Genomic DNA, 24,626 nt, shown 5'->3' with positions numbered 1-24,626 from the left:
ATGGTAGGCTCATTCAGAAAGTCACAAGGCGTGAGATCCGTGGAACCCTGCCTGTGTGGATTTATAATTGGCTTGCCTGCAGAAAGATGGAGCATATTCTGCCTGGAGGTCCCCTCCCCCTGCCCTTTGCCATTTTTATAAATGACCCGGATGAAGAAGTAGGGTCAGTAAGTTTGCAGGCGATACAAGGGTTTAGTGGCTTGGTGCTTCGTGCAGAAGGATGTTGTAGATTCCAACAGGGCATAGGCAGAATGCAGGGTGGGGCGGAGAAGTGACAGATGGAGTTCGGTGTGGTGATGCATTTTGGAAGGTCAAACTTGCGGGCTGAATACATGGTTAATGTCAGGATTTTTAAGCAGGTTGAGCTCAGTTCCAAGATCCCTCAGGGGTTTGCTGCACAGATCGAATTTTTAAATTTAAGCTTAGACATGCAACACATTTTGACCCACGAGCCCGTGCTGTCCAATTAACCTAGAACTCCCAGTACGATTTTCAATGGTGGGAGACCCCAGAGGAAGCCCACTAAGGCATGGGGAGAATGTAAAAACTCATTAAAGACAGCATGGGATTTGAACCCTGGTCCTGATCGTAGGACAACGCTAACCGCACAGTCCCTGATAGGACAGTTAAAAAGGCTTATGGTATTCTGGCCTTCATAAGTTGGGGGTGTGGGGTGGGGGTGGGGTTGAGTTCAAGAGCTGTTAGGTCATGTTGCAGCTATATAAAACTCTGGTTAGACCACACCAGAAATATCGGGTTCAGTTCTGATCGCCTCAGTACAGGAAGGATGGAAATGCTTTAGAGAGGGACGTGGAGGGAGGTTGTTGCCCAGATTGGAAACCCTGTCGTATGAAGCAAGGTTGGCAGAGCTGGGGGCTCTTCTCGTTCGAGCAACGAAGAGGTAATTCAGTAGAGGGAAATGAGATTATGAGGGGCATAGATCAGATGGACAGCCAGCAGCAATTTTTCCCCAGGGTGACAATAGCCAATGGCAGAGGACATCTGTTCAAGGGAGGTGGGGGAAAAAATTAGGGGTAAGTTTTTTTCACATAGAGGGTAGTGCAGTGCCAGGGGTGGTGGTGGAGGCTGGAACAATAGGGAGATTTAACAGAGACTTAAATAGGCATGTGGATGGAAGGAAAACAGAGGGTGCGAAGGGAGGGAAGTGTTTGGTTGTGACGGAGCAACATTGTGGGCTGAAGGGCCTGTACTGTGCTGGAATGTTCTATCACTGGGGGCCATGGCTTAGTTTTTAACCAGTGCCCTCCTTAGACCATAAGACAATAAAATGTAGAAGGAGAATTAAGCCATTCAGCCCATCAAGTCTCCTGCTTTCAAATCATGGCCTGCGTCTTTTTATCCCCGTCACAACATCCTTCTTCTGCCTTCTCCCTGTAACCTTTGGCACTCTTATGAGCCAAGAATCTACCAACCTGTCCTTTAAATTCGCCCAATGGGGCAACCAATTCCACAGAATTCTCTCCCAAACGAAGCAATCTCTCCACCTCTGTCGTATCGAAACCCATCCCCCCCATCACTCCCCCACCACCGCCCCCCCAGTCGAGTCTACCTTGCTTGATTCATAGGCCTGGAGCTGAAGTACTCTTTAGCCCTGGAAGCGCACGGTTAGCGTAGATGCCGTTACAGCGTCAGCGACCTGGGTTCGAATCCGGCTCTGTCCGCGAGGGGTTTGTACGTTCTGGATGTGTCTGCGTGGATTTCCTCCAGGTGCTCCGGTTTCCTCCTACCCTCCAAAAAAAGCGGGCGGGCTTAAGCGGGTTAATCGGGAGTGGTTGGGCGGCATGGGTTTCGTGGGCCAGAAAGACCTTTCCTCTCTCTTGTCCTCTCACCATGTCCAATCAACACCTTTTGTCTGCTGTCCTGTACTCCTTCCCCTTCCACTCTCCCCTTTCCACCAGCCTTTTAATTCAGGCGCCCGCCTGCTCTCGGCTCACGTCTTGAAGAAGGGCTCAGCCCCGAAACGTCAGTGATATATCTTCACTACCTCCAGACAGGTGTATCATTAAAATATTAAAATCTTCCCAGATCCGTTGCGGATGAATGTTCCAATGTATTGTCAGAGTACGTACAGTACATAACATCATGTGCAGCCCTGAGATTCTTCATCCTGTGGGCCAGGCAGAATTTCTACTTAATGGGTGGCACGGCTGGTGTAGCGGTCAGCGCAACACCGTTACAGCGACCGGGACCCGGGGTTCGAATCCCGCGCTGCCTGTTGGTATGTTCCGCGTGGGCTTTCCCCAGGGGCCTCCGGTTTCCTCCCACTGTTCAAAAACGTACTGGGGGGGTGGGGGTGGGTTGTAGGTTAATGGGGTGTAAATTGGGCGGCAGGGGCATGAGGGCCGAAATGGCCTGTCACTGAGCTGTATGTCTAAATTTTAAAAAATTTAAATTAAATTATCGGTGACTGTCAACTATGTTCAAGTAGAAAGGTGTGTTGAAAAGAGAGAAATGTAAACAAACTGTGCAAAAAGTAATGTTCAGTGATAAATATTGTGCACGTGTCGGAGTCCTTAAATGGGTCCCTGATTGAGTTTGTCATTGAGGAGTCCGATGGTGGAGGGGGAGCAGCTATTCTTGAACCTGGTGGAGTGAGTTTTGTAGCCCCGATACCTCTTTCCTGATGGCCATGATGTTTGGAAACTGCCATGTTTCCGTTACGAGTGTTGGGCAGAAGACCTGAATCCCTGTGCAGCCAATAAGGTGTTGACTTGAACCTGCTCTCCATCAGCACAACGGTAAAGCCAATCCAACCACTGCCACTTCCCACTGGGGGCCCAGGTTCGATCCCTAACTCGGGCTCTTTTTGTGTTGGAGTCCGCGTGCTCTTTCAGTAACCTCATGCGCTGGCGGCATTGACGGAGGTGCTGCAACCTGCCACTGGCGTGGACCAGCGGGGAGACAGCACTGCCCCACGGGGTCCTACTGCCCAGTCCATCTACTGACGGCTTCACACAGGCTTTAAATGGCCGGTTAAAGGAGCTGACAGTGGGGCATTTTAACATCCTACATCCACTGTGCTCTGCAGCAGCCTCGAGTGGTCACAGACTCCATGGAAGCAAAGGACTGGTGCAGGGCACCAGAAACCGGAGACCTCACCCCCACAGTTTGAGAAGGAAGAGCAGAGAAGACGACCCTGAAGGACGGTGACTATGGCGGCAGACCAGTGATGGGCTCAATGAAGAACACACAGACAGTGGGCAATTGGTGACTTGAGACAAGGAACCCGCACAGGCTGCGGGCTGCTGGAGATTGCGATCTGTGGGATTCACACCAGGCTGCGGGCTGCTGGACACTGGCATGGGACTGGCAGAAAGGGGGTACCAGGTATCGGAACCAGAACGCAAGAGGGTGTCGAGGGCGCTGACCGTGTTGGGGCTTTGGATCTGGAGCTCGGGTTGCCGACAGTTTGGACTAAAGTCTGTGCCAGCTGCAGAGGGTGTGGGAGCACTGGAAGTAAATCCACGGACACCCGGTGACTCTGAGGGGAGACTCTCTTTCTCCGACTGTAATGGATGTCAGGCTGATGGCGAAAATAAGTCTGCCTTACAGCAGGCTGAAGAAACTTTCATGTAATATTACATCTGTTTTATTACATGACAATGAATCTTCTCTCAGTCTCTCCAGTGGCCTCTCACCTCCCAAAGATGTGTGGGGTCAGAGTGTCAATTGTCTGTTGTGAATCGCTCCCTATGCGCGGGCAAGGGGCAAGCGGATTGGAGGCGATTTCTCCCCCCGAGAGAGGCTGGGGGGGGGGGGTTGCTCTGACTCGCTCTTCCTGCAGCCCCTCGAGCTCCTTTGGTCTCCGTACTTGCCCCGGCGAAGGACCTTGGACAGGACAACGTTGACTCGCCTTCACTTCCCGCAGATGCTGCCAGACGTGCTGGGTGTTTCCAGCGTTTTAATTTTAGATTCCCGGTGACTTTCAATGAGAGGGGAACCCAGAGGCCTCGTGCCTGACTAAGTGGCAAGGGAGGGAGGGGGTGGTTTTGGGATTCCAGTTATTGGAACTGGCATGCGCAGGATGGGTTGAATGGCCTGGTGTGCTGTTGGATGTCAAAGTCAGCTGAAGATCCTGCGCAAAGATATGTATTTGCATTTTCAAGCACTTTGGTCGAGCAAATAAAAGGGCAGACTATTTATTTTTAGTCTTACAGCATGGTAACAGCCCATTTCAGCCCACGAGCCCAATTAAATGACAACTCCCAGGTACTTTTCGAACAGTGGAAGGAAAATGGAAGCCCCCCCTCCCCCTGGTGGAGAGTGGGGTGGGGAAACCAAGCCAGACATGGGGAGAAAGTGCAAATGCCCTGCAGACAGCGTGGGATTCGAACCCCGGTCCCAGTCGCTGGCGCGGTAACGCCATTGTGCTGACCGCTACGCCCACCCGGCCACCCTGTTATTTGGATGGGGAGAAAATGTTAGAATTGGGAGGCGTCAAGGGACTTGGGGGTCCTCGTGCAGGATCCCCTGAAGGTTGAGGCGGTGGTGAAGAAGGCGAATGCGATGTTGGCGTTCATATCTAGAGGAACAGGATACAAGAGCAGGGATGTGGGGTTGAGGCTTTATAAGGCACTGGTGAGGCCTCACTTGGAGTACGGGACAGTTTTGGGCTCCTTATTGAAGAAAGGATGTGCTGACGTTGGAGAGGGTTGAAAGAAGATTTACAAGAATAACTCCTGGAATGAAGGGATAGGCATGTGGGGAACACTTGACGGCTCTTGGATCCTCCTCCTTGGTACAGGAGCCTGAGGACGAACACCGAACAGTACAGAAACAGCTCCTTCCCCTCGGCCATCAGGTTTCTGAACGGACAATGACCACAGACATGGCCTCACTTTCTCTTCTTTTTTGCGCTGATTTATTTACTTTGTAAGTGTAATTTACAGCAATATTTGCACCTTTAAAGCTGCCTCAAAACCATTTCATGACACGTTCATGACAATAAATTCTGAAAAATCCTAAATCATTGGAATGATCAGAGGTGGAGAGGGTGAGAAAATTTAAATTTATGGGATTCATTATTTCAGAGAATGTTTCCCGGACCCAACGCACCAATGTCACTGTGAAGAAATCAGGTTGGCTCCTTTACTTTGTCAGGAGTTTGCGGGGGTTCGGCCTGGCGTGGCAAACTTCGACAGGTGCGCAGTGGAGAGTGTGCTGACCGGCTGCACCACGGCCTGGTATGGTACCTTTGTGTGGAAAGGCCTGCAAAAAGCAGTGCTAGCACAGGCAAAACTCTCCCCACCATCGAGAACATCTGCGGGGAACACTGCTGTCGGAGAGGAGCAGCAGCGATCATCAGGGATCCACACCACCCAGCACACGCTCTGTTCTTGCTGCTGCCATCAGGAAAGAGGTCTCGGTGCCACAAGCCTCGCACCCACCAGGTTCAGGAACAGCTGCTCCCCCTCCACCCTCTGACTCCTCAACCATAAACTCAATCAGAGGAGTAAAACATGAAAGTGCAGTGATAGTACAGATCTAACACCAATGTATAAAGTGTATATAGTTACAGTATCTAGACTGTGCTTACAGCGATTGGCTGAGAGCTAAGCCACACCTATTGTCTGGGCCTTAAAGGGTTGTGTCCCTAGCCAGGTCGGATCATTCCGGACTGGTCGGCCACCTGTGAAGAGCTCCTGTCTTTTGCTAATAAAAGCCTTGGTTTGGATCAACAAGTCTTTGGTTCTTTCGACGAGCTCTACTTCTTTTTGTCTTTCTAATTTCCCTCAAGGTTCTTTCTACAATCTATGTATCATCCATACATCTCATCAATCCTTTGCTTCTTGTATTTAACGTAGGCCTCCCTCTTATCCCGAACCATCTTCCTAATCTCTCTAGAAAACAATGGCTTCCTTGAACATTTGGCCTTGCCTTTTGTCCTGACAGGAACATAAAGATTCTGCACTCTCAAGTGCTCCCCAATTCTCTTCAACATGCTTTACAGAAAAAAAAATCATCTCAAACTAACCCCTGCAAATCCTTTCTCATCTCCTCAAATCTGGCTTTCCCCCACTCAAAGACCATCATCAGACCAGACCAATCCCTTTCCATAATTCAGCTGAAACTAATGGTGCTATGATCACTGGATCCAAAGTGCTCCCCAACACACACCTCTGTCACCCGCCCTATTCCATTCCCCAACAGTAGAACTAACACTGCTCCCTCTCTAGTGGACACCTCAACATATTGATGCAATAAGCAATCCTGCACACATTTTACAAGCTCTGAGCCATCCAGCCCACTCACTGACTGCGTCTCCCAATCTATGTTAGGAAAGTTAAAATCCCCAACTAACACCACCCTGTGCTGACTGCACATCTCAGCTATTTCCCTACACATTTACTCTTCTAGTTCCCCCTCCCCATTTGGTGGTGTATAATAAACCCCTATAATTGTAACCTCACCTCTTTTATTTTTTAATTCCACCCACACTGCCTCCCTTGACGAGCCCTCCAATCTATTACGCCTCAGTACCGCTGTAATACCTTCCTTGACAAGTAATGTCACAACCCCCCTTACCCCTCCCATTCTGTCACACCTAAAGCAGCGAAATCCCAGAATATTCAACTGCCAGTCACAACAGTCCTTCAACCATGTCTCACTAATCGCAACTACATCATGCTGCCAAGTGTCTATCCACACCTTTAGCTCGTCCACCTTCCTTACAAACCTCCTTGCATTGAAGTAAATGCATTGAAGAGACGTCCTGCATCTTACCTTCTGCCTAATCCCCTCTCTGCCATCCACACTATTATTTGTCACCGTCCTCCCTCCCCCATCATAGCATCTATCCCTTTCCTCCTCAATCAACTGCTGTTCCACCCCAAATTTTGTGAATAAGTCTTTTCCTTTCACCTACAATACCTCTCTCTGATGTACTTCCTTACATGGACCCCTTCCCCAACCATACTAGTTTAAAGCCCCCCGGTAGCCCTAGCAAATGCCCCCACCAGGAAATTGGCTCCTCTGGGATTCAGATGTAACCCGTCCATTTGGTACAGGTCCCACTTCCCCCAAAAAAGGTCCCAGTGATCCAAGAACTTGAATCCGTGACTTCTACTCCACCCCTTTAGCCACACATTCAGCCTCCACCTGATTCTATTTCTGCCCTCACTGTCACGAGGCACAGGAAGTAATCCAGAGATTATTCCCTTTACAGTCCTTCTTCTGAGCTCCCTACCTAACTCCCTATATTTTTCCTTTCGGACCATTCCTCTTTCCTCCCTATGTCGTTGGTACAGACGTGTCCCACGACCTCTGGTTTCTTACCCTTCCCTTTCAGGATGTCTTGGACACGCGTAGTTATACCCTGGACCCTGGCACCAGGGAGCCAAACCACCATCAGGTTTTCTCTATCGTGTCCGCAAAATCCTCTATCAGTCCTCCTGACCATCGAATCCCCTACAACTATACCCCTCCTCTTCCTTTTCCTACCCTTCTGGGCTGCAGAGGCTGACCCTGCGCCAGAGATATATCCACTGCTGCCTTCCTTAGCCTGACTGTCCCACCCCAATAGTACTCAAGGAGGAGTGCCGATTGTTGAGGGCTATAAGCTCAGGTGCTCTCTCTTGAACCTGACTCCTCCCTTTCCTCCTCCCTTTCCACCTCCAAACAGTAACCCATCGCCTCTCCTCCTGTGGCCCTGGTGAGACCATCTGACTATAACTCTTGTCTATTATTTTGAATTTATCAGGGAGATGTATCATTAATTTGCTTATTAGCTCACAGGGCTTTCAATTCGTTAGGCAACAGTTGACTGGACTTCTCTCAATGAATATAAAATTGGCCTTTAGTTCTTAAAATCAATGTGGCTGGTACGCCACTGTGAGTGAAACATAGAAACATAGAAACATAGAAGATAGGAGCAGGAGTAGGTCATTCGACCCTTCGAGCCTGCTCCGCCATTCAACGAGATCATGGCTGATCTTAAAGTTCAGTACCCCGTCCCCGCCTTCTCTCCGTAACCTTTAATACCCTTATACTGAAGAAATAGATCTAATTCCCTCTTAAATAGATTTAATGAACCTGCCTTTACTGCCCTCTGTGGCACTGAATTCCACAGATTCACCACCCTCTGGGTCAAGAAATCCCTCCTCATCTCGGTCCTAAAGGATTTGCCTATTATCCTCAAACCATGGCCCCAGGTTCTGGATTTTCCCATCCTTGGAAACATCCCATCTGCATCCATTCTGTCCAGTCCTGCCAGAATTTTATAGGTCTCTATGAGATCCCCTCTCAATCTTCTAAACTCCAGCGAGTACAATCCCAATTTGCGCAATCTTTCCTCCTAAGTCATTCCTGCCATTCCAGGTATCAGCCTGGTGAATCGCCTCTGCACTCCCTCCATTGCAAGAACATCCTTCCTTAGATAAGGTGACCAAAACTGCACACAATACTCCAGGTGGGGTCTCACCAAGGCCCTGTACAGCTGCAGTAAGGTATCCTTGTTCCTATACTCAAACCCTCTTGATATGAAGGCCAACATACCATTTGACTTTTTAACCACCTGTTGTACCTGCATGCTCGCCTTCAGAGACTGGTGTACAAGTACCCCTAGGTCTCTCTGCACTTCCCTATCTCTTAATCTATTGCCATTCAAATAGTAATCTGTCCTCCGGTTTGTATTACCAAAGTGGATCACCTCACATTGATCCACATTGTAGTGCATTTGCCATGGATCTGCCCAGTCCCCCAATTTATCCAAATCACACTGGAGCTTCCTGACCCCCTCTTCCGTGCACATAACCCCTCCTAGCTTAGTCTCATCTGCAAATTTGGAGATATTACATCCAATCCCCTCATCCAGATCATTAATGTAAATTGTGAACAGCTGGGGTCCCAGTACAGATCCCTTTGGCACCCCACTGGTCACCTCCTGCCACTCAGAAAACGAGCCATTTATCCCAACTCTCTGCCAGCCAGTTCTCAATCCACATCAATACTTTTCCCCCAATCCCATGAGCCTTGATTTTGGAAGCCAGTCGTTTATGTGAAAGAAACACGCTGATTCGTGCTGAGTTTCGGTTCAACTGATTTACTAATGCAAAATCACGCACTTAAGAGGACCCCACCTCCCAGCGACCCTTGCGCCCTGCGCGGCGGAAGTGACGTTGGCTTCCAGGCCGAGGCTTTGACATGCACTGAGAGTCCCCGCGTGGATGCCGCTGGCTGTGGGCCCGCCCGCCACTGCTGGAGCCGATTCGCTTGCCGCAGGGTGGGGGGTGCGAGCTGCCACGCGTTGTTCAATCAGGTGTGTAGAAAGAAGGTCAAATTTAGATTTTAGTTCAGTTCTTCTGAAGTCTCTATTTTGGGCAAGGTTTAAGTCAATTTGCTTAATCTGATTAATCAATTCTAATCTTTCTTCCCAAACTTTTTTGTTTTTATTGGCTGAATAAGAAATTATTTGGCCACATAAGTAAGCTTTGGTAGTATCCCAGACCAAGAAATTTGAAACATCTGGGGTTGAGTTAACATCAAAGAAAAATTGAATTTGGTTTCCTAAAAGAGTCAAAAACTCTATGATTAAATAATAGGGTGTTAAGCCAGCATTGTTTTTAATACTTGGAGTATTTGGGAATTCCATACTTAAACAGACCCTTGTGTGATCTGAGATGATTGTACAAAAGCTTTATTTTAGCATGAAGTGAAACATTCTGGTAAATTTGATTGGAGTGAAATAAATAATGCTAAATAACTTTCCATCATTAAAATGAGAGTTATCTATTCTTAATAAATCCATTTTGATCTTTAGAGATAATTTTAGGCAAGATAGTCTCAAGTTTTTATTGGCCAAAATCTTTGGAAGAATTTTAAAATCTACATTTAATAATGAGATCAGCCCACAAGAGGTACATTTAGACTGATCCTAATCTCTTTTGGGAATCAATGAAATTGAAGCCTCGTAAAAAGTTTTAGGCAAAGTTCTAGAAGAGAAAATGCTCTTATTTATTACTGAATATTTACTTTTGTACACACAACTTTTCTCGAGTACAGTTTTTTTTTGCACTACCGACAAGTGGAAATCCTGCCAGGCTCGCAGGAAATTGAATCTCAGAGTTGTACGTGATGTCATGTGTGTGCTCTGACAATAAATTTGAACCTTGAGACAGGGCTCCTACCCTTCCCTCCCCCACCAACCACGGGCGCTGCCCTTCTCACTGAACCCCCTCCAGTAGACTGTGTTGGGCTCCAGTTTCCAGCAGCTTCAGTCTCCTCGGTGTGGCGAGCTGGCTCGGATCTTTTCCAGTGAGTTGAACTTCATCCACTGCACTCAGACCTGGAGAGAAACTGGTGCACTCAGTGGCAGAATGGTGAGGCCCGGGGGCCTAGCAGCCAGTCAGACGCTGAAGGGCCTGTACAATGCAATACTGCTCTGTGATCTGCATACACTTAGTCAAGTCAAGTTTAATGCCATCTGATCGTACAAGTCCAACCCGGCAAAACAACGTTCTCCGGTCCTCGGTGGAAAACACGCAGACAAACAGCCAGACATTACGCAGATACAGACAAAGAATACACATGCAGGACAAATATTTCTCCTACACAAATAGCCCCTCGATGGTGAAACGACCCATATATTCCTTAAAATGAAAGTTCTAATCCCTCCCTACCCCATAACCCTCTATTTTCCTTCCATCCATGGGCCTGTCTAGGATTCTCTCAAATGCCCCTAATGCTCCAGCCTCCACCACCATCCCTGGCAAGGCATTCCAGGCCCCCACAACTCCCTGTGTTAAAAAAAATCTTACCCCTGATGTCTCCCCTAAATATCCCCCCCTTCACTTTGTACAGATACCCTCTGGTGTTCACTGATCTTGCCCTGGGAAACAGGTGTTGGCCGTCCACCCTATCCATACCTTTCAGAATCTTGCAGGCCTCCATCAAGTCTCCTCTCATCCTTCTACATTCCAAAGCAAAAGAAGTCCCAGCTCTGTTGACCTTGCCACATAAGACTTCTTTTTTAATCCAGCCAACATCTTGGTGAATCTCCTCTGCTCCCTCTCCACAGCTTCCACATCCTTCCTGTAATGAGGGGACTAGAACTGAACACAGTGTTGTCTCACCAGAGAGAACATGACCTCTCGACTCCTGAACTCAATCCCCCTATTAATGAAGCCCAGCATCCCATAGGCCTTCTTAACTACCCTATCAACCTGTGGGGTGACCTTGAGGGATGGATGGGTTTGGACCCCAAATATTCTTTAAAGAACAGGAGAGTCTCGGATAGTTAGTGTGAGAAGTCCTTTTGGTTTTGTATGTAACAGTGTTATCCTTTCCTTTCATACTCATCGTAATTGCCCATCTCTATTTGCCCCTTGGCTCCTGGACCCCCTTCTCCATTCAATCTGATCCTGGCTGCTCCACATTGACCTCAGCTTCCCCACATGGTTGGGCCACCCTCTCTGTCAAGCCATCAAGTCCTGGAGGGTTAGAATGTGGAAAAAGGCCTTTTGGTCCAATTCAAGTTCATTGTCATGTGTGCCGAGGTGCAGTGAGAACGTTTGTTTTGCCAGCCGTCCAGCTAATCAACCATGCATAGGATGGCAAGAAGGGTGTAATCCAGAGTGCAGAGTTACTGAGATCAGTTAGAATAGAGCAAAGGTAACACTGGCTTCTCATCAATGCCAACCAAGTTGTCTACCTGAGCTGGTCTCATTTGCCTGACCATATAGAACCACAAAATGCCACAGCACAGACCCATCTAGACCACACCAAACTATTATTCTGCCCAGTCCAATCGACATGAATCTCGACTGTAATCCTCCCATCCATGCACCTGCCCAATCTTCTCTCAAGTATCAAAATTAAACCTGAATTCACCGTTTCATCTGGCAGCTCGTTTCATACCTCCACCGCTCTCTATGTGACAAGGTTTCCCCCTCATGTTCCCCCTTCACCCTTACCCCATGTCCTCTGACTTGTAATCTCACCTACTCTCAGTGGAAAAATACCTACTTGTTTTTACTCTATCTATCCCCCTCATAACTTTGTACACCTCCATCAAATCTCCCTTCATTCTTCTACACTCCAGGGAATAAAGTCCTAACCTGTTTAACCATCCCGAAAAGCCAGTTCCTAAAATATCGTACCTGTAGTTCGGTGACCAAAACTGCACATAATCCTCCAAATTTGCTCTCACCAACGTCTTATACAACTTTACCTAACATCCCAAATCCTGGACTCAATACTTTGAGTTATGAAGCCAAGATGCCAAAAGCTCCCTTTACAACCCTGTCCACCTGTGACGCTACTTTTAGGGAATTATATATCTATATTTCCAGATCCCTCTGTTCTACCACACTCCTCAGTGTCCTACTGTGTATCATGTCATTCCATGATTGGTCCTTCCATAGAACAACACCTCACATTTGTCTGCATTAAGTTCCATCTGCCATTTTGCAGCTCATTTTTCCAGCTGGCCTGGATCCCTCCGCAAGCTTTGAAAGTTTCTTCACTGTCCACCGCACATCTAATCTTCGTGTCAAACCAGGCTCCATACGGGTAAATTCACCCCATTACAGGAAGGATGTGGAAGCTATGGAGAAAGTGCACAGGAGATTGACCAGCACGTGGCCTGGATTGGAAAATAAGTCTTTTTGTTATGGGGGATGTAAGATGATTATGGATAAATATGTCTTTAAAAGAGAGAGATTGTGTAGGTCACTTCACAAACAGTAACACATCACAAAAGACATCTCATTTAAAATGCAAGAGCTTTGCTGAAGCTAGATGTTGAGGCTTCAGTTGACTTTGCAGAAACAATGAAGATGCTGATCTATTGTGTACGGGTGATAAGATCTTTCGACTATTGGGTTTGGAGCTGTGGAAGAGGTCATGTGGTTTTTGCAGGCTGTGAGAGAATAAACAGACGTGATTTCTCTTTGTGTGTGTGTGTGAGAGAGAGAGAGAGAGAGAGAGAGAGAGAGATCAGTTCTACAGTAGCAGTTGAGGCTGCAAAATGGCAAGCTGGCGGCTTGTTGGAAAACTCCATTTTGAAGATGGGTTGTGAGTTCTGAGTTCAGCCTGTTCAAAACCCTTGAAGTCCTTACAAGAGGAAATGGCTGGCTAGAGTTTCACCTGAAATAAGGAAAACAAGAGGAACCCTGTGGTGACCTGGAAGAAGAGGTTATTATTTGGAAAACCCAAGATAGGGCAAGTTTCTTCGGCAAGACAATGAAGTGGTTGATCAGAGTAAATCAGTTTGTGTGTGTCGAACGAGCAACAAATCTCTCTCTGAAACCAACAAGAACCTTCCTGAGCAGTAGCCATTTAACTTTAAGCACCGGAGCCTGGTGAAGATTCATAAATGTTAAATTCTGTGCACAGTATAAGAATTACCTGATACCAGTGAACTTGGAGAAGTGAGAAGTGAGATTGGACTGTGAATCCGTGCGCTTAGAATTAGAAGGGGGTTAAGTTAGGTTAAGTTAATAGTAATAAGTTAAAGTTTGATCCTGTTTTCATGTTTAAAGATAATTAAAAGCAACTTTTGTTTAAGTAACCATTGACTTAGGTGAATTTCTATTGCTGCTGGGTTTTGGGGTCCTCTGGGCTCGTAACACTATGAGGCAAGATTAAGAGAGCTGGGACTTTTCTCATTATCTTGTTTCAATTTGAAAACAAAAGATATTTTTTAAACTTAGGTTAGGCACAGCATGACTTAATAGAGGCCTATAAGATTATGAGAGGCATCGCGCCTGTTTCCCAGGGCAGGAATAGCAGACATCAGAGGGCATCAGTACAAAGTGAAGGGAGGGCAGTTTAGGGGAGATGTCAGGGTTTTTTACACAGATAGTGGTGGGTGCCTGGAATGCCCTGCCAAGGATGGTGATGAAGGGCAGCACGGTTGGCGTAGCAGTTAGCGCAACGCCTTTACAGCACCAGCGACTGGCTCCGGGGTTTGAATCCTGTGCTGTCTGTAAGAAGTATGTACGTTCTCCTCATATCTGCATGGGTGGGTTTTCCCTGACGGCTACGGTTTCCTCCCACTGTTCGAAATGCACCAGGGTGTAGGTTTTTTGGGTGTAAATTAGGTGGCACGGACTCATGGACTGAAAGGTCCTGTTACCACGCTGTACGTCTAAATTTAAAAAAAAATCACATTAGGGGTAGTTAAGAGACTCTTAGACAGACACATATGGCGAGCTCTCCACTGGCCACCGTGACAGAGGTGCACCAAAGAAAAGGTACAAGGACTGCCTAAAGAAATCTCTTGGTGCCTGCCACATTGACCACCGCCAGTGGGCTGATCTCGCCTCAAACCGTGCATCTTGGCGCCTCACAGTTTGGCGGGCAGCAACCTCCTTTGAAGAAGACCGCAGAGCCCACCTCACTGACAAAAGGCAAAGGAGGAAAAACCCAACACCCAACCCCAACCAACCAATTTTCCCCTGCAACCGCTGCAACCGTGTCTGCCTGTCCCGCATCGGACTTGTCAGCCACAAACGAGCCTGCAGCTGACGTGGATATTTACCCCCTCCATAAATCTTCGTCCGTGAAGCCAAGCCAAAGAAGAAAAGACAGACACATGGATGGAGGGAAAAATGGAGGGTTGTGAGGAAGGGAGGGTTTTTTTTTAGTAATATATAAGATGACACGCTAGGGGCAGCAGTCAATGTAACCCCTTTACAGCACCAGCGATCGGGTCCAGGGTTTGAATTCTGTGCTCTCTGTAAGGAGTTTGTACGTTTTCCTGTGTCTGTGTGGATTTTCCCCGGGGGCTCTGGTTTCCTCCCACCCTTAGAAACGTACCGGGGTGGGGGTGGGTGTAGGTTAATAGGGTATAAATTGGGTGGCATCGACTCGTGGGCCGAAATGGCCTGTTACCGTGCTGTATGTCTAAAACATCTGAAATAAATTTAAAAAATTTAAGACAGAATGTTGTGCGCTGTGGGGCCTGCTCTCCAAAGCACCTGCATATGACTGCCTTGTGAATAAATTTAATTAAAGTTTAACTGCCCATTTTTTGTAATGTTATTCATTGCAATGAGACTAACTCCACGAACCATGTTTTAAACAGGTTCCTAAAATTATTGTCTCCTTTCAGTTACCACTGGATTCAGTCGGTTCCAGCCAATCCACTAAAGGGTTCCCTGGAGTGAGCTACAGAGTTGAAGGGAAGGTTTGTGTCGAGTTCTGAGGATTGTGCTCACACAGACGGAGGCCCGATGGGGGTACTGATGTCCAGGAAGCAGTCGGTGGAGCAGGTACAGAAGGCCAGCGTGGTGGTGTCGGCCTTCAAGGACGGGTTGAGGGAGAAGCGGGCTGCCCAGAGCAGGCCTGAACCCCCTCTGGGCAAGCTTAAGGTGGAGGAGCCGAGCCAGGAGGCGGACAAGGAGGCGGCCGGAAGAGCCTCACCCTGTACCGGGGAGGCCAGGAGGAACCAGGCGGCTTGGGAGAGGCTGAGGGACGGCAAAGGGGTGGAACCCGAAGAGCTGGAGTGGAGCAGCCTGGCAACCCCGCCGGCCTACATCAGGCCCAAGAGGCAGCTCGGGGACGACCAGTCTCTGGATATCAAACTGCAGGACGGAGAGGAGGTAGGGCTGAGCAGAAATCCCTCTTCCCTCAGGGGACCCTCGAAAGTCACGGTGAGATGGGAATGAGAGCATCCTCGGCGGCATCGAGTGCCTGCAGATCCCACCACCCCTCCCTGTGCCCACGTAAGCTCAGTAATCGGCCTCCTGTCCAATCCAGTGCCGAACCTGAGCACCAGGCATCTGAGACGCCCACCTCCGCCCTGGGTTCCAAAGCCTACTTCCCAAAGCTTTAGAAAGTGGTCAGCAGCCAAGGCCCTTCAGGAACCCTGTTCACCGTCCGTAAGTCTATGGGACCCAGAATCAGAATCAGGCTTTTTTTTGAAAAGAACATGTCATGATATTCGTTTTTATGCAGAATAAGGTATAACATTCCAATAAATTACAATTCCGTAAATACAAGATTAAAATATATATATATTCATTCGTGCTAAAGGAGAAAAAAATGTGAGGCTGTGTCTGGGGTTCAGTGTCCGTTCAGAATTCTGATGGCGGAGGGGAACAAGCCATCCTTGTACCGCTGGGTGTTCACCTTCAGGCTCCTGTACCTCCTTCCTGAGGGTAGCAGTGTGAAGAGGGCACGGCCCAGGTGGTGGGGGGGGAGGGGTTCTTGAGGATAGAGGCTGCTTTCTCGAGCCACCGCCTTCTGTAGAGGTCCTCGATGGAGGGGAACCTGCGCAAGTCATGCGGAGAACTCCTTATAGACAGTGCCAGATGTGAACTTGGGTCGCTGGCGTTGTAATAGCGTGGCGCTGACTGCTCCGCGAATGTCCCATTGGATTCCTCGAAACCTTCTGAGCTCCCCCAGCAGCCTGTGCCTTGCTCCAGTCTCCAGCATCTGCGTTCTTCCTCTCTCTCTCTCTCTCTCTCTCACTCTCTCTCTCTCTCTCTCTCTCTCTCTCTCTCTCTCATTTGTCACACCTGCTAATCTTTCCCGCTTCACTTACAAAAGCTCCAGTCCTCCTTTTTGACATTTCTGTTCTGACATTCTATCTTGAAGTTATCACCGTCTCCATCCGCCTTTGTCAAGCCAAAGTGCAGGCCCCCCCTCAGGCTTGCTGCTATTTCCAGAAACTTATGTAAACCCTTTCCTCAGATTTCACGTGATCTTTAATTTCCATCGGTGTCCATGGATGACAAAATCTTTTTGGATTTTTGCAGCCTCAGGGAAACTTGTGTATGATTTCTTTTAAAAACTAACAATTTCTTGCCCATTATCTGTGTGCTTTCCCCATCGGTTATAGCACCACTCTCTCCTGCCTCAGTGGTAGATCAGCTGGATACAGATTAAGGCATCATATGGACGTCAAACCAGCAAGAGTCCACAGCAGAGATTCATTCCCAGTTCCTGGCACTGAATTCTGAGTAAATCAGATTTTGTTCCATCCCTGACATTTAGGCTGGCACATGGGCATGTTTTGGGATCACCAGAGAGAACCGCTTCTGTTTGATGGAATTACCCCAACCACCCCCCCCCAAAAAAAACTGGAGGTGGCGCAGAAGATGGACCCGCTGCCTCCCACACTAGAAATCAGGGTCTGATTCCCACCTTGGGTGCTGCATGTTCTCTCTGTGACTGCGGGGCTGCTCTGGTGTCCTGCCAGGACTAGGCCCTCTGGGTGAGCTCAGTTTCAGGGGTCCGATCCCTGGGGGTTAACTCAGTGACAGGGGTCCGAACCCTGGGGGTGAGCTCAGTGACAGGGGTTCAACCCCTGGGGGTGAACTCAGTGACAGGGGTCCGAACCCTGGGGGTGAGCTCAGTGACAGGGGTTCGACTCCTGGGGGTGAACTCAGTGACAGGGGTCCGATCCCTGGTGGTGAACTCAGTGACAGGGGTCCGATTCCTGGGGGTGAACTCAGTGTCTGGAGGATCGTGCTTGAAATGTAAATCCTTTGCACAGTCCCCTGCAGAATCAGGCCCTTCAGCCCTTCTAGTCTGTGCCAAACTATTTCTCTGCCCAGTTCCACCGATTTAGAATTGGAATTTATTGTCATGCACGTCTCGAAATTTGTTGTTTGGCAGCTGTGTTACAAATGCAAAATTGCGGTAAAGTTTAATGAATTAGTGCAATGGAAGAGAAAGCCTGTAGTTAATTGCCCGTCCAGGAATCTGATGGTGGAGCGGAAGAAGATGTCCTTGTGCCGCTGGATGCTCGTCTTCAGGCTCCTGGACCTCCTTCCTGATCAGTGTGACGAGATCATGGGCTGGGTGATGGGGGTCCTTGAATATAGAGGTTGTTTTCCTAAGACACCGCCCCATGTTGATGTCTTTGATGGAGTGGTCTGGTGCTCATGATGGCGCTGGCCGAGTTCACAACTCTCTGTAACCTTTTCCTGTCCTGTGCATTGGCACTTCCGCACCAACCAGTGATGTAGCCAGTCAGAATGCTCTCCTAGAAATTTGCAAGTGTCTTTGGTGATCCACCGAATCTTCTTGAGCATCTCACAAAGTATAGCTGCCGGCGATCCTTCTTCGTGATTGCATCAACGTGGAATCCCCAGGGGAGATTTTCAGAGGTGTTGAGATCCAGGAATTTGACTTCTCCACCCTTTCCACTGCTGAACCCTCAAGGAGGCCTAGTTCGTGTTTGACTTCACCTTCCCGAAGTCCACCGTCAGTTTCTTAATTTTGTCAACATTGAGTTGTGACCTCACTCAACTAGCTCAGTCCATACCCCCTCCCATCCATGGACCTGTCCAAATTCTTATTTTAATGTTAGAATTGAGCCCGCGTTCACCACCTCAGCTGGCAGCTCGTTCCACGCCCCCACTGCTCTCTGCGTGAAGAAGTTCTTCCTCATGTTCTCCGTAAACCTTTCCCCTTTAACCACGGTTTGTAGTTCACCTGCCCTCAGAAGGAAAAGCCTGCCTGCAGTTACTCTGTCTGTACTCCTCCTCATTTTGTAAACCTCTATCAAATCTCCCCTCATTCTTCTAGACTCTAGGAAACTTGAACAAATGAAGAGATTAATCTGGAGAAGTGACTCCATACAGTGATGTGACGTGAGAACGGGTGTGGGTTAGAGGTGGGGGGGGGTGGTGGGGTGCAGTGACCTTAGGGGAGATTTTGGAGCTGCGGTTGCTAGAGGCGCACCCAGGATGTGGGGGATGAGGTGTGACTCCCTTCACCTTGTGTATCTCCATGTGGGCGGTGATGACCACAGTGGCTCGCTGACCTCCTCAGGCCAGAGAGACCAGCCGAGTGGGCTTTCCCCCTCACGTTGATCTCTTCAGGCCAGAGAGACCAGCCGAGTGGGCTTTGCCCCCTCTTGTTGACCTCCTCAGACCAGAGAGACCAGCCGAGTGGGCTTTACCCCTCTCATTGACCTCCTCAGGCCAGAGAGACCAGTCGAGTGGAGTTTCCCCCTCTCGTTCAGAGAGAATAACTGTGATTTAATTTTCAATTCCAGCATCAAAAACATGACTCTTATCATTGGACTAATTTCATTTATCAGCTTGTGTTCATGAACTAAACATTGAAATGAGATTAAGTTTTGATTATTATGCACCAGTAACTCACAGAGGGTGTGAAAAATTATCCAATACTCCAACATAATCGTCAGTGCCATTACTGAGGCACTTGGTGGGAGAGAATTCTCAATACATCAGCTCAAAATTTCCACAGGCTTCATTATCACTCCCTCCCGGGGTCAGACACAGGGTGAAGCTCCCTCCACACCATCCCATCACACACTCCCAGGGTCAGGCACTGAGTGAAGTTCCCTCCACATCGTCCCATCACACAGTCCCAGGGTCAGACACAGAGTGAAGCTCCCTCCACACTATCCCATCACACACTCCCGGGGTCAGACACAAGGTGAAGCTCCCTCCACACCATCCCATCACACACTCCCGGTGTCAGACACAGAGTGAAGCTCCCTCCACACTGTCCCATCACACACTCCCGGGGTCAGACACAGAGTGAAGCTCCCTCCACACCATCCCATCACACACTCCCGGGGTCAGACACAGAGTGAAGCTTCCTCCACACCGTCCCATCACACACTCCCGGGGTCAGACACAGAGTGAAGCTCCCTCCACACCGTCCCATCACACACTCCCGGTGTCAGACACAGAGTGAAGCTCCCTCCACACCGTCCCATCACACAGTCCCAGGGTCAGACACAGAGTGAAGCTCCCTCCACACCATCCCATCACACACTCCCGGTGTCAGACACAGAGTGAAGCTCCCTCCACACTGTCCCATCACACACTCCCGGGGTCAGACACAGAGTGAAGCTCCCTCCACACCATCCCATCACACACTCCCGGTGTCAGACACAGAGTGAAGCTTCCTCCACACCGTCCCATCACACACTCCCGGGGTCAGACACAGAGTGAAGCTCCCTCCACACCGTCCCATCACACACTCCCGGTGTCAGACACAGAGTGAAGCTCCCTCCACACCGTCCCATCACACACTCCCGGTGTCAGACACAGAGTGAAGCTCCCTCCACACTGTCCCATCACACACTCCCGGGGTCAAACACAGAATGAAGCTCCCTCCACACTGTCCCATCTCACACTCCTGGGGTCAGACACAGAGTGAAACTCCCACCGCATCATCCCAGCTCACACTCCAGGGGTCAGACACAGAGTGAAGCTCCCTCCAACTCGTCCCATCATACACTCCTGGGGTCAGACAGAGTGAAGCTCCCTCCACACTGTCCCATCACACACTTCCAGGGTCAGACTCAGAATGAAGCCCCCTCCATCTCATCTCCCTGGTCTGCTCCTGGGCCTGGCCAAGGTGATCGTTTACAGGTCCGGACAGCAAGCTGTAGAGGATCCACCACCTTTCTTCTGAGCATAGATCCATGCCCCAGAGTTCCAGATGAAGGAACATGTGGCTCTCTGGAAGCCTTCTGGGACCAGAATCTAGAGTACATCCTGGACGAGGATTATCTTGTTTCAATTTGAAAACAAAAGATACTTTTTAAACTTAGGTTAGGCACAGCATGAACCTCTCTCAGGTGTTGAACGATGGGAGGCTTGATGGGTCTTGTTCCTGATTCTTTTATCAATGAACTGAGTTACAGGGAAAGGTTCAACAGATTAGGACTTTATTCCTTGGAGCGTAGAAGAATGAGGGGAGATTTGATAGAAGTTTACAAGATTATGAGTGGGACAGACAGAGTAAATGTAAGGTGGGTGAGATACAAACCAGAGGAAATGGGTTAAAGATGAAGGGGGAAAGTTGAGGGGGAACATGAGGGTGAACCTCTTCATTCATGGAGTGGTGGGGGTGTGGTATAAGCTGAAGTGGTGAATGGGGACTCAATTTTAATATTTAAGAAGAATTTGGACAGTGAACTCTCGGTAAATAACTCGAGAGTCTGAGACTGAGTCACTGATCTACAGGCTTATATTCACAATGGACAGGGACCTCACCCTGGCCGTGACCCAGCCTTTCTGGGGAAGGGTAAAGGTGTTAGAGGCTTCATACAAGGTCAAAAGAGGGAGTGGCCACTGAACAGGGCGGAGCCGGGTAATCAGGAATACAGCTACATGGATGGTGGAGGTACGGAGGGCTGCGGACTGGGTGCAGGTCAGTGGGGCTGGGCAAAAAGAAAATGGTTCAGCATAAACTAGAAGGGCCGAATGGCCCTGTTTTCTTTGCTGTAGAGTTCTATGGTTCTGTTCCCTCTACTTTCCCACCATGAAATCCCAGGACATAGCCCGTAGGCATTGGATGAGGGGCAGATTTCCCTGTACATTGGCCTATTGCACAGTCCCGGACATAGCTCGCCAGGCATGGTCCTAAGGACAAAAAAACACCTAGGGTGTGTTGGGGGCGGCACGGTCGGCTGTTACAGTGCCAGCGATCAGGTCAATGGTTCGAATTCCGCACCATCTGTAAGGAGTTTGTACGTTTTCCCCGTGCCTGCGTGGGCGCTCCCCGGGGGCTCCAGTTTCCTCCCACCATTCAAAGACGTACCGGGGGTGTAGGTCAATTGGGTGTAAATTTGGCGGCACAGGCTCATGAGCCGAAAGGCCTGTTACTGCGCTGTACGACTAAATTAAATTTAAATATTTAAATAAAGGACAGGTTGGATATAAATGAAATATGAATAGGAGAACCCGTCCTCCTTGCAACTACGTTATTAAAAATCTGAAGGCTGCAGCATATTAAAGCAAACATTTAATGTGCTAACTTTTCACTGCATTAATCACCTTCGCAATTAAGTCATGGGCGCTGAGCACCAAGAATCATTCATTACCTGTGATAGTATGGTTACCCCTCAGCTCCAGAGACCCAGGTTCAATCCCAACTTTGGGCGCTGAGGGTCCATGACTTCATTGCGGTAACAGGCCATTTCGGCCCACGAGCATGTGCCGCCCAGTTTATACCCCATTAACCTACATTTCCCCCCCCCCCACCGTATGTTTTGAATGGTGGGAGGAAACCGGAGCCCCCATGGAAAACCCATCCAGATGTGGGGGAGAATATACAAACTCCTTACAGCCGGCGCTGGATTCAAAAACAGGGTCTTTTGATCAAAATAAATTCTCTGGTAGTGTCCAGAGAAGCACTGTGCGGAAAGAGGTCAAGTATATAAAAGGTAGATATTAAATATTCTCGATTACCGTAGTGTTTCTATACTGCTGTGCTGGAGTAGTTTATGGTCAGTGTGGGGCAGTTCAAGAGCCTGATAGGTGTTAGAGAGTAAAAGCAGGGAAATGTTGGGGAAACTCACCCAGTCTCGCACCGTCCATTGAAGGTGAAGATGTATCTCTGACATTTCAGGCCTGAGCCCTTCAAGGTGCAAGTTAAAAGCAGGCGGGGGCTTGAATTAAAAGAAAGAGCAGGGGTATAAGTTCAGACCAACAGAAAAAGGGTGTTCATTGGAGATTGAGAGGAGGCCAGGAGAGGGGAAAGGTGAGATTGATTGGGAGAAGTTGAGTGAAAGGAGAGAGGAGAGAGAGAGATAGAGAAAGGAGACATAGGGATGGGGGGGGGGGGTGGTGGGCTAACAGAAACTGATGTTAATGTCATCTGGCTGGAAGGTGCCCAGATCGAATTCGGTGTGTTGCTCCTCCAATTAGTCTCAGTCTGGCAGTGCATGAGATATCGGCAAGGGAATAGGACGGGGAATTGAAATGTGTGGCCTCTGGGAGACCCACGCTGTTGTGGCAGAGAGGACCTAGACGCTCAGTGAAGCAATCTCCCAGTCCACGCCTGGTCTCTCCGACACAGAGGAGACCACGAGGATGCAGTAGGCCACCCCTTGCAGGTTCTCCACACTCAGATGTTGGAGAGAAACTGTTCTCGAGCATCACCTTGTTGGTGTTCAGGCTTCTGTACCTTCTGCCAGAAGGGGAGCAGTGACTTAGGAGATGGGGGATGGGAGGGGGGTGAGTTGGGGTGGAATCCTTTATGACATTGGCTGACTAGGTAATGGTTGGGATATGATAACACTGGACAACAATTATTTTTCAAATGGTTTGCTTCCTGAAAAAAAATTGGAGATCATGATAGACATTTTCAAGATGACACAAAGATAATTTCAGACTTTTTGTATCACATAAGAAGATGAACTTTTATTGAATTTAATCACATCCTGATGCTGACACATTGGTGAGGCCAAGTTTGGAATATTCTGTGCAGTTCTGGTTCCCAAATTATAGGAAGGATATCAATAAGGTAGAGAAGGTGCAGAGAAGATTTACTAAAATGTAGCCGGGATTGCAGTATCTAGAATACGGAGAAAGATTGAGTAGACTGGGTCTTTATTCCTTGGAGCGTAGAAGGTTGAGGGGGGATTTGATAGAGGTATTTAACATTATGAGGGGGATGAATAGAGTAGATGCGAATAGGCTCTTCCCCTTGAGGGTAGGGGAGATTAGAATGAGAGGTCATAAGTTAAGAGTTAGGGGGAAAAAGTTTAGAAGTAACATGAGAGAGGGCTTCTTCACTCAGACAGTGGTGGCTGAGTGGAATGACCTTCTGGAAGAGGTGGTTGCAGCAGGGTCAATTTTGTCATTTAAGGGGAGGTTGGATGATTGGATGGATGTGAAGGGATTGGAGGGTTATGGACAGGGAGCAGGTAGGTGGAACTAATGGAGTTCACTTAAATTGGTGTTGTCAAGAAGAGCCATTATGGCCTGTTTCCATACTGTAATTGTTATATGATTATATTGCGTTAGTTCAACCAACCTAAAAATATTTTGCCGCTGGTTTTCGTTTTTACTCGGCATCTGATGCCTCTCATGTTAGCATTCAATAGTCAGCCAGCATTGATGGATTCAGTTGCCCTGATGCTGCTTTTCCATGGCCACAATGTCCTGGTGAAACCTTTCACCATGTTTGTCACTGACGGCACCAAGATCAACAGGGAAGACGTCCATGTGTGAATGCAGAAAGTGAATTTTCAATGACACGTCGGACTTCGTGGTTTTATCTGCTTGAAGTAGACTTAAAATGTGTCCGGAATTCAGGAGAATAAGGTATTGTTACTCGGAAGAAAGACACAGAAACGAGTGTAGTTGAGCATAGCCCTGCTTTATTGGGGGCTCAAGCCTGACTTTTAGATGGTTCACGTTCCCGCTGTTATTGATGCAGTGGCCCACGTAACAAAAGCGGGTTTCCTGTGTGCGGTACGTACATTCCTACATAGCAATCCCTTCTTCCCCACGTGCTGTCTCTGTGCGTTAGCTGTGTGGTGGGACCAGCACCACTTTGGGGCCGCTGGCCTTTTGGACTGCCCTCGCCGCTCATCTGCCAGCTCGCTTGTTGGGGCCAGCGCTGCTGTGCGGACTCTTGACTCTGGGTTGCCCTCACCACCCAGAGCTCTGGCCCGGTTGCCGTGATGGCAGGCCGCTACAGTTTAGCTTAAATAAATATCCATGAGGGGAAAATTTTAAGGTGATTTTCGTGATCAGCAGACTGAAATCCATAAAATGCCCTTCCAGCCCAAATACCCCAATTAACCTGCAACCACCATACACTTCAAAAGGTGGGAAGAAACCCGATCCCCGGAGGAAACCCATGCAGACAGCGCAGGATTCGAGTCCCCAGTCGCTTTTTCCTTTTGATTTTCATTACATTGGTGGGACGTAGTTTTT

The 24,626-nt window shown here is 48.6% G+C and overlaps 1 protein-coding gene across 1 annotated transcript in view; it reads left to right on the top strand.

The window, feature by feature from the left end:
• phf24 (PHD finger protein 24) overlaps positions 1–24,626 on the top strand; it is a 76,892-nt gene that overhangs the window by 8,502 nt on the left and 43,764 nt on the right. The window contains exon 2 of the mRNA XM_069904421.1: positions 15,074–15,563. Coding sequence (XP_069760522.1) covers positions 15,195–15,563 — 369 coding nt within the window. The 5' untranslated portion in view covers positions 15,074–15,194. The remainder of the gene's footprint in view (positions 1–15,073; positions 15,564–24,626) is intronic.

The sequence above is a fragment of the Narcine bancroftii genome, chromosome 1 (assembly GCF_036971445.1).
Source record: "Narcine bancroftii isolate sNarBan1 chromosome 1, sNarBan1.hap1, whole genome shotgun sequence".
NCBI classification, from domain to species: Eukaryota; Metazoa; Chordata; class Chondrichthyes; order Torpediniformes; family Narcinidae; genus Narcine; species Narcine bancroftii.
Note: the sequence above shows the minus strand (reverse complement) of the source record. Positions and strands in the feature narration are given on the sequence as shown.